General features: G+C 39.7%; 1 protein-coding gene across 1 annotated transcript; it reads left to right on the plus strand.

Annotated features, from left to right (window-relative positions):
- The first annotated feature begins 3715 nt into the window (after positions 1 to 3715).
- tob1a (transducer of ERBB2, 1a) lies at positions 3716 to 7312 on the plus strand. The gene is made up of 2 exons (XM_058416199.1): positions 3716 to 3935; positions 5237 to 7312. Exon 2 carries the CDS (start codon positions 5403 to 5405, stop codon positions 6381 to 6383), a length of 981 nt encoding a protein of 326 aa, XP_058272182.1. The 5' UTR covers positions 3716 to 3935; positions 5237 to 5402; the 3' UTR covers positions 6384 to 7312.
- The last annotated feature ends 3278 nt before the right edge of the window (positions 7313 to 10590 follow it).

Below are 10590 nucleotides of genomic sequence, written 5' to 3' on the forward strand. Positions count from 1 at the left end.
CGTGTAGGAATGGACTGCTTTTCCGGCGGACACTAGTTTCTGTGTTTATCTATGTAGTTTAAGGTTTAGTCTAATAACCATTTTTCCTTATGAGTTCATTTCTGTTTGATAATGTTTCCTTATAGTTCCTTATAGTACTTGTATAGTGTGAAGGTTACAACTAACAAAGCTAACAGTGTATATTTTCATACTGATAGATACAAATGATCTATCATGATGGTCAGGTTTGGTTTGATATATTGCAGCTCCATACTAAACATGGTTTACCTTATATCAGTGAGCTAGTTCTTAAAGATTAAAGCTAGCCTACTTAAAGATTAAGTTGGTCAATGTACTAGCAGTGTATCTGTATCTGTGAAGTGCTCAGAGCTAGGCTTGGAAACATTGTTAAGCCTTAAATCATTTAACACCAATCACATGAATGTCATGCAGACCTAAGAAGACGGCCATGCTAAATACCAAAGTGTATCTAAAAGCCATTTAAATTCTCACATTTCCCTTGGAAGTTTTTTTCCTCTGACTTTTACACCCACTTATTTTGGCCTTCCTTTTATCTCCTGCACCCCATCTATTTTCACACACCCCCTTCTACTGTAGATCCTACATCAAAAGAAAGGACAAGCATTTGTCCATTGTGTGAACCTGCTTCAGAGGTTCATGTTAAATAACAACAATCACTGACGTCAAAAAAGAAAAAAAAAGAAAGAAAGATAGGAAAAAAAAAAAGCTCTCAGCCTGGGTCTCGCAAGAGTCTAGGAGGAACGGGGAAAGGAGGGGATGAGAGCAGCCTGCATTTGTGTGTGTGTGACTCTCATATTAAACACTGTCAGTAACCAGTCCAATCAGAGAAAGTTCTCTCTCCTGGCTTTTTCCAGGAAATGAGCTTGCCTTCTGTTGGCTGCAGCAAGGCAGAAATAACACAGCCATTAAACATGGCCACGCATCAGCTCTGTTCCCCAGGCAACACATTATGCAATGCTATTATATGGATGCACTATTATATTATGCCTCATATATATGTATATATATTACAACAGTAATATATTACAACTCTAGTGAGAAAAGTATCTATGGAAGAGTGTGGATGATATACAGCCCTTACTTTAGTTCTGTTAATTCCGGAGGATCATATCAGCACCAGAAATGTGCACTTATCTAGCCCATTAAACAAAAGCACTAAAAAAATAAAGAGTCCTGGCACAAATTGTTCACCACCATCATGCATTGACGACCAGTTTGTCATCTAGCAAGATTATGCAAAATTATGACATGCATTTAATTCCACAAAACACATTAATTTAAATCGGTAGTGTTGATGAATTCCGTAAAGTAGGGGTAGACTAGGAACATAACATAACAATATTCACACAAAATGTCTGAAGCATAAACTGCTATGGTCCCGCCAGATAGCTAATATTGTATGCTAATAACATTAGCTATAAAAATGATAGGTGGCATGTTGGTACATCGGATTGTTGCCACATCACAGCTGGCACATCACAGTGAGTTCTTGGTTCAATCCTAAGCTTGGGTTACTGCCTGTATGGAGTTTTGCATGTTCTCCCACTGTCCAAAAAAAATGCAGGGAAGCAGATTAGCTATGCTCAATTACCCCAAGGTGTGAATGAGTGTGGATGGTGTCCTGTGATAGAGCAGCATTCTCAGCAGGGCTTAATTCTCCTGCCTTGCACCCAGTTTTCCTGGGATAGACCCCGAATCCACCACAACCCTGACCAGGATAAGGTGGCTACTCAAGATGGATGAATGAGAAAATATTAAAATATAGCTCACCAGGACACATGTCTATGTTAACTTCTATTAATAAAAGGAACATTATATGAGAATGTTTTGTCAGTGTGTCTTCACCTGTTTACTATTTTGACTGCCAACTTTGTGGTGGTTATTGTGCAGGATTTTGAAATTGTAGTTATAAGTGCAGGGGGACATGTACAAACAACACAAACACCCTTTCTGTCACTGAAGACAGCTTGTGCTACAGAGTTTTCCTTTATAATCGGTGCAGTGAACTGGATTAAGTTAAATTTATCCTGTGTCATCTTTAAAAGCCAGCATGAATCTATTTCCTGTCATATAGCAAGCAATGATCAATTTGTGCTAAGAAGCTATTCCATCTTTTGCTGTACAGGAAGAGGAGTTGTAATATCTTCATGGTCTAAGTAGTCAGCTCGTTAGTAGGCTAACTAATGACTCATTTAAATCACATCAGGCTTGTCAGTTAATGAAATAAAAATGGCCTTTTAAGATAAATGTGTGTTTTTTGTTTCACCGCACCATTAGTTGGTTTACTCGGATACGCACAAACAGAACTGCAAAAAAAAAAAAAAAAGCAGTCTTGAAGAAGTGGGGTTTTTGCATTTGGCACCAGGAGTACATCCATGGCCATGAATGAAACTGTAAGAACATAAACATGTGATGATCAAAAGATATACATAAAGGTAGTTTATACTTATGAACTATTTTAAACTAGTGTTCACGTTGAGAAATATTTGCAAGTACTATAACTTAGTACTTGGAGTAAAAAAAAAAGAAAGATGAATTTAATGGACTATATATTTGCTAAACAAATTAAGACTGGGGCAAGGGACACTTTGTGAACTTAATGGTCCCATTATGCACCACGGGGAAGACTGACACATTTTCTGCTCTCTCTTTCTGGTTCATGATTATATACTTTTCACGGAAGTGTATAGTAACACAATAGAAAGGTATTAGTACAGTAAGCTAGTGCATCAGGTAGCTGTGAATGGATTCACCTCTACTGTCCCAAGCACATGCAATTTAAGGTCATTTACATTAAGCACAAAAGATTTCAGTTAAACGAAGCTCGCTCAAATATGTTTTCTGTCTTCTCTATTAGTGCATAGAACATGATATTTCATTATTTAGGTAATAATTATATCATTAGATATTTCAGACAGGGTGTTCTTTTTCCCCTATGCGTACACCATTCACTGGAAGCTCCGGTCAGTTTTTAAGCCAATCAGCGTTTCTATTTTTTCCTTCTTGCTGAAGTCACGGAGCTCCGCCCACTGCCACTGTATCTCTCCGCTGAGGCTCTCCCTCGGCTTCGAGTTGTTGCGTGGAAGAGAAAACTGTTCACGATTTAACGTGTGCAAGCGCTTGTGAATAAAATAAAAATAAAAACATCCCAAAGAAAAAAAACTTGATGAATAAGAAATCTATATGAAACTACTGTAGGAAAAAAGGAGAGCTCCTGCCATACTGATCGAGCTTTTTTTTTTTTTTTTTTAATCTTTTCGTGGTTATTAACATTTAACATGCACCATTCCTTGCAAATGAGCAATGAAAGACCATTGACACTATATTAGCAACGCTTACAAATAATTTTCGGATACGAGTTAGAATATTTTCTTGTATTTTTATTATGATTATTTAGCAGTCTTGTTTGCCTAAATGGTCTAAGTTTCAGATGAAACCCTATGAGTGGAACTAGGTAACGTGTGACGTCAAGTCCCTTTAACGGGCGAACCCCCTTGGTATGAGATGGGGAGCAGTTTGTTTGACGGCAAAATACACCAATCACAAGAAAGATCCTCATAATAGGGGCGGGTTTATATCCCGAGTTTGACCAATCACATCCTTCAAGGCAGCGTTGTATTGTTTTGACCTTTGAAACCGCATCACAGCCCACCTCGTGCCGATGGCGGAGGAAAACTATAAATACAGGAGGATGACAAGCAGTCGGAGACGAAGTTGTAAAAACACCCAGGTACAGAGGGTGGAAAGGCGCTTTTACGAAGGTTAACGGAAGCAAAACTTTACGTCTACAAACTGGAATACCTTTTTTTTATGTTAACTTGCTTAATGTGAAGAAAATATTTATATCTACAGTTTTCTATTTGCACTAGTTAACGGTACTTCAACTACTGCGAACCTTTCTTTTTTTCACGAAAGTAAGTAGCCGTTCATTTGACGTTACTCTGCGCTATTTTGCATTTGGTGTTTTTATATTGCACTGAAGTTGATTTTTGTCATCGTGGAAAATGCAGTACTATATTGTGTTATGCATAGAGAGAACTTCAATATCCTGCCAAGTTACTGCGTCAGTAGGCGAGAGGTTTCAGTATCAGGGAGGGGTTGCTAACTATAGTAAAACTCTAAACCCGCAGCCTTATAAGCGTTTATTTCATGGCTGCGGTGGTTTAATGGCTGAATTTCGCGTTTATAATCGTCGAATGTCGGGCTCCTTGTGCTGTCGTAAACCGAAATGAACTGGGTTATTCGTGATATGGCTTTAAAAAACCGCTTTCCTGGGAGTAAGCGTTGAATATAACCGCATGCTTCATGTTTCAGACCATTAATTAAACCCTTTCCATAGGTGCTTGTGATTGTCCTTACTATTAAACCCTCGAATTATACCAGACCTCAAAGCTGCTCGGGATCATTAAATGAAACAGGCTTAACGCTTTCCACAGGAGTGTTTGCATCTTCTAGAAACATCTCTAATATCGAATGCAAGTCTCATAAAGTGGGATTTATTTGGGAGCGCCTAGCCGCAGTCAGTCAGTGTGCCGATGCTTTACAGCATACTGAGAGCTTTTTAACATTCTAGCACATTCGTATCAACCTGCTCCTAATCGCTGCCACAGGACACCTTCTACACACGCATAAAAAAAATGAAAAAAATCGCTGAGATGTTTACAGTTGTATGATAAGGACTCGGTTAGGTTTGGGATATAGTGGGAGCTCGTTATTATGTAACGCGATCAGCCCAGAGAGCTGCGTGTCTCTGACGCCAAAGCGCTTATAGCACGCGCGCTGACGTCGACAGGGCTGCCTGCTTTCTCTGCCTCCAGCGCAAACTGTTGCCAACGATTATGAACAGGTTCTGCCCTCAATTTATCCATGGAAAGAAAAAAGGGCTGAATATTCGCTCCACAGCGCTGCAAACACATTCGGATGTTTTAAATCCGTCGTCTTTGTTGCTGCATGGCGACGTTTTTATGTATGTATTTTATTGATTCAGAAACCCGCATGCATGTGAATCAGATTAAAAACGCCTCGACGCTTCGATCACATCTACAGGAGCATAAAGGTTTCTAGATCGTAATGTCAACACGTTTAAGAATTACACAGCTCGTGAGTTTTCATGCTGTCAGTTGTGAAGTGCTTATAACGCACAAGGGCACCTGACATTGGAGATAAAATCATGATTACTCTGCTCTTTAACATGGCTCTCTTTGCTTCTCTAAAGGAACTGGATCACTCATCTGTGGAAGGAGACATTTCCTCTGCAACCAGCACTTTGTTCCTTTGCCTGGCTTCAGCTGAACCTTGTATTGTGCAAGGCTTGATACCACGTGAGATTTCAAGCGGCTTCTGGAAATACCGATATTTTGCACCTGGCCAGTTTAGCAGCTATGCAGCTTGAAATCCAAGTAGCACTCAACTTTATCATTTCTTACCTGTACAATAAGCTGCCACGGCGTCGTGTCAACATTTTTGGCGAGGAGCTGGAGCGGCAACTGAAACAGAAGTACGAGGGACACTGGTACCCGGACAAGCCATACAAAGGGTCTGGGTTCCGCTGTATCCACGTTGGGGAGAAAGTGGACCCGGTCGTTGAGCAAGCAGCCAAAGAGAGTGGGTTGGACATCGAAGATGTACGCAACAACCTGCCTCAGGATCTCAGCGTTTGGATCGATCCTTTTGAGGTGTCTTATCAGATTGGGGAAAAAGGACCTGTCAAGGTGCTCTATTTGGATGATAGCAATGAGAATGGGCTGGAGTTGGACAAGGAGATCAAGAACAGCTTTAACCCCGAGGCCCAGGTTTTCATGCCAATCACTGAGCCCGTGGGACCTTCACCCACATCCAGCTCACCGTCCCCTCCCTTCGGCCAGTCGGCCGCCGTCAGCCCCACCTTTATGCCCCGATCCACCCAGCCTTTAACCTTTACCACCGCCACATTTGCTGCCACCAAATTCGGCTCCACCAAGATGAAGAGTAGTGGTCGCAATGGCAGCAAGGTGTCACGGAGCTCCCCCACCAACCTGGGCTTGAATGTTAACAACCTTCTGAAGCAGAAAGCCATCTCCACTTCGATGCACTCACTCTACGGCCTAGGGTTGAACGGACAGCAGCAGAAGACCTCAGCCCTTTCCCCAAATGCCAAGGAGTTTGTGTTCCCCAGCCTCCAGGGCCAGGGCAGTCCAAGTGCAATGTTCCCAGGAGAGAGCTCACTCGGCCTGAGTCTCAGCCCTCTCCAATACAGTAATGCCTTTGACGTGTTCGCCACCTATGGGGGCCTGAATGAGAAGTCCCTGATGGATGGCCTAAACTTCAGCTTGAGCAACATGCAGTATTCTAACCAGCAATTCCAGCCAGTAATGGCCAACTAGGAAACAAAGATGCTACTACAATGACCAGAGATATGTGACTGGGGATTGGATGGGGGTGCTTATTTTCTAAAATCCTGAAAAAGAGGGAAAAAAAAAAATAGAAAAGAGCAAAAAAAAAAAAAGGAAAAGCTTACACGTTAACTGTACAGTCCCAGTGTACAAGTCAAAGAGCATGAGCCCGAGGGTGAATTACTTTGCCCCCTTGAGTTTTTCTTTTCTTTTGTTATTCTTTTTTTATGATAAAGCTTGTAATACTATATGTCCAAGCTTGGTTACCTAAACTCAACATTATATTGTTTTGTTTTTTTTTTGCCAACCAAGCACAAAATTATTTTTTATTGACTGTTTTAAGATAACTCTATGAGGAATTAAAACACAAGTCATGGCCTCTTACAGTATTTAAGATATAGCTGGACAGCCAATTTTCAAAGGATTGGCATAAATACTAAGTGGAAATTTCCTGGTCTTTTTTCTAATTGTATAATTTAATTTAGTACAGAGTTTGTAAAATATCAGAGTATATATTGTTTCTACAACATGGTATTGCATTTATATCTTTTTACTACTCCAGTGATCTGTGATGGCTGCAGCAGCTTTTGTGTTATTTCTTTTTTTATTGAAATTGTAAAATGAATCCATCTTTAAAAACATTGACTATTCTGAGGATTGTGTACAGAATATTCCGTAGTGGTGGGATTTAAGAATATTTGCTTTTTTGGAAAAAAAAAAAAAGAAACAAGAGTTGTATTTTCTGTTAAAAGTTAAGATTTTTGCTATATTATGACAAAATGTAATCGTATATTAATTTTGTACCTACATCGTGCAATACTTGATAAAAACACACGGTATAACAAAAGTATTGAGTCAGTGTCTTACATGTTAAGAGGGACTGATAGTTTATTAAGTTTGTATTAAAAGTCTTGAAAATATTTGCTTGTCTAAATATTTATTCCCCCATGATGCTAGGACTTTCTGTGTAAAACCATTTTATCACCAAAGTCTACAAAGCGATCTCATCCCGGGATTTGCTTGTAGGGAAGTTTGTGGAACATCTATGATAAACTTAAACCCAAGCACACACTTGCATTCAAGTTTTATTTGACAAAAAATACTTCGTTTGCTCACATACAATCCTAATTGCAGCTTTATTTATATATAAATATAACTTTATTTTATCCATTACCAGTTATTTTGAGATTCTTACATCTGTTTTATTGGTAGTTTACATCCTGATCTATCTGCAAGCTCTGCCTACTATACACAAAATATCAGCCTTAAAAAATAAGTCTAAAGACTTCACACATGTCCATCAAGTTGCTGTCTTATATGCATCTACCTCAACACTGCACTTGGAAGTAAAACCATGTATGTTCTAAAAAATCAGCTTTTACTACAGGGAATGGCTTTAAATTCTATAGCCTTGCCTTTCAGGCTCAGTGCTACTTTGCTAATAGCTGTAATGTCCTTGAAATGGACTAGTCTGTTGGAACAAGCCTTGGTGGTGGGGTGTGGTATTCCTTTGGCAGAGTATTGATGCACCCTCCAGGCTAATCTCATTTTGTGTTCCCCCCATGTGACTCTGATATAGCCCTGTGTGGTTTGACAGATATATCGTAAAGGTTGAGAACAGGGGCTGGTCTTGCCAGGGCCCCCAGTCTATTTTGTTTCCTCTTCACACTTGCACAAACAGGTGGAGAGGGCTGCTCTCAGTGAGCTCTAAAAATGGCAGCTAGCATGACTTAATGGCTCCCCCAACTGCAAGAAGTAAATTCAGCCTATATTAAGCTCACTGATTAGTAGGCTTGATTGAGAAGTGACAGCTGAGTGGAAAGTTGAAATATATATTTACACATTTACAGTGTACATGTCATTTTATGAATTGAACAGTAATTTTGTTGCTTCTTAACATGAAATGATGTTGACCCTTCAGGGTTTAAGTATTCGTTGGCAGTTTTATATGATTGGTTGCGTATGAAAGCTTGGAGAGTATTTTGTGACCGATTTTAATGCATTGTGTGCGACTCAGCCGTTCCAAATGACTTCAATTGTTCCCTCCGCTTCCTTTATATAAGGAATGGTCAGTTGTCTTTTTTTCTTTGACAGTGTTTTGGCTATTGCAGCAAGTCTACCTCATATGGTGTTGCTTCAGAACAGTTGCCTGTCCTAGTTTTTAGTATCTTTTGCAGTCCTTATCACTCAACACTGACACACAAACACACCCTTGTGCATGATTTCTGTCCAGTTCTTACCCAATACAGACATCCTGGGTCATCTAATCTCTCATGTATAGAGCAGGGGTCATGCACTGGCAGGCAACGGTACATATGCAGACCCAGCAAAGTTTTTCAGAAGATCTTAAAAATACTGAACCGAGCTGATAAACAAAAACTGTTTATAGTTCAGAGAGTCCAGTTTATTTTTTTTAACATGAACATCCTCTTCTACTTAGCCAATCACATTCAGTTATATAAATAATTTAGCTGAAGGCAGCTCATCAGATCAGAGACTAGCTACAGGCTTTAGGTTAGAAATGGTAAGAGTTTTCACAGATTTTTATTTTTATTACCCATTCTTGTCTAACTAGCAAAGAAACAATGAACACAGGATTTTTAAAGACGACTAGACGAAAGTGAAGAAGCCAATACAAAAATCATAATCACACTGAACCGTCATACTTATAACTTAAATATATGCATTAAAAACTGTCATCATTCAAGATTATTAGTGTAGCTTATCCAGATGTTTTATGTTTAAGTTTTATGTAACTAAACCTTTATACCATTTAACTGAATTTTCCCAGTATAGTGGTTGTGTGTGCAAATTCTTACATTTTACTAGGGAAGATGTCACTCCCGTTTTTTTTGGTGTGTCCTGATACTAGAAAGAGGAGAGTAGGCAAGACCTGGGTGAAAGAAACCCTTTCTCACTTCCCTGCCTCTGCACTTGTGATGAGCTGGTATGCCTGGCAGCTCTCCCCAAGCCACTGTTGGCTATGACCAATGGATGAGTAAGAGGATGAGTCGTCTCATAAGACACACAAAATGTGGTGTTGTGGCAAGAGATGGGATGCTACTGTTTTTCTTTTCCTTGCCAAGAAAACATTTGACACCTTTAGATTAACTGAGAGCTGTATTGAGATGCATGAGGTGGGAGGGTATAATGATGGGAGGGTTAGATGTTTGCTTAGATATTTTAGCTCATTTATTTCCTGGAGGACAGGTTTCCGGTACACTTGGGCGATTTCACTGCTTGAAGACACCTCGAGTTAATTATCATGTGTAGTAGGCATGGAAGACGAGAGAATTCACCCAGCCCTGTTGGACTGTATCCCTTAAGGATCAGAGTTAAGAACTCACTCATGTCTGTTTATATGCAGAATGTCATTTTTTCTGTTTTTTCTAACTAGCACTTAGAATATCTTGCCTTTGGCTCCCGAAACCTGTTAGGATGTTCGCAGATGAGCGTTACAGAACGTTCCACATCTGTTATGTTTTAGCCGGACTCACAACACTGGAAGCTCAGTCATTTCCGTAAAATGCACACACTCATCCTCACACACCCATACACACTCCTATTTGTCATTCTTTCTCAAATATTTTAACCTCTTTCTTTTGTCATACCTTCTTCTGTTTCAGCTCACGGGAGAAAGGTGACAACAGGAGAGAGACAGGGACAGGAAAGATATTACCCCCCTCAAAAAGCTGTAGTAGGCAGAAAGGAGATAAGTGTGAACCCATAAGGACCAGGGCATGTTAATAATTCAGTCAGAAAGGTGGTGGAGAAATATTTCCCTCACGGCTTGCATTGTAATAAACGAGAACAGAAAGATGGACTGTAATGTATGAAGCTTTGCAGGTGGCCAGTGCAGATGGGAATCAGTGCCCACAACTGACTCATGGAGCTGTTGTTTACATGCAGGCTGACATGCTATTTTCTTCTCTTTTTTAATCAATATTTATATACTGTATATGAGGTTAGATAACAAGATTTTTATGAGATGTTTGTCATTTAACCATATTATCACCTCCCTCAACAAATAATATAGAATATATGCTTGCTTTTCAAAACATGACAATAAAATTACTGTACATGTCATGGGAATATATTTTAGATTGTGCCTTCTATACACATAATAAAAGAAGTTTCCTGTAAAACATTGTTTGTCACCACAAGAGGTGGTGAAAGAACTGAGGGTGATACAGCTCAA

The sequence above is a fragment of the Hemibagrus wyckioides genome, linkage group LG02, assembly GCF_019097595.1.
Source record: "Hemibagrus wyckioides isolate EC202008001 linkage group LG02, SWU_Hwy_1.0, whole genome shotgun sequence".
NCBI lineage: Eukaryota > Metazoa > Chordata > Actinopteri > Siluriformes > Bagridae > Hemibagrus > Hemibagrus wyckioides.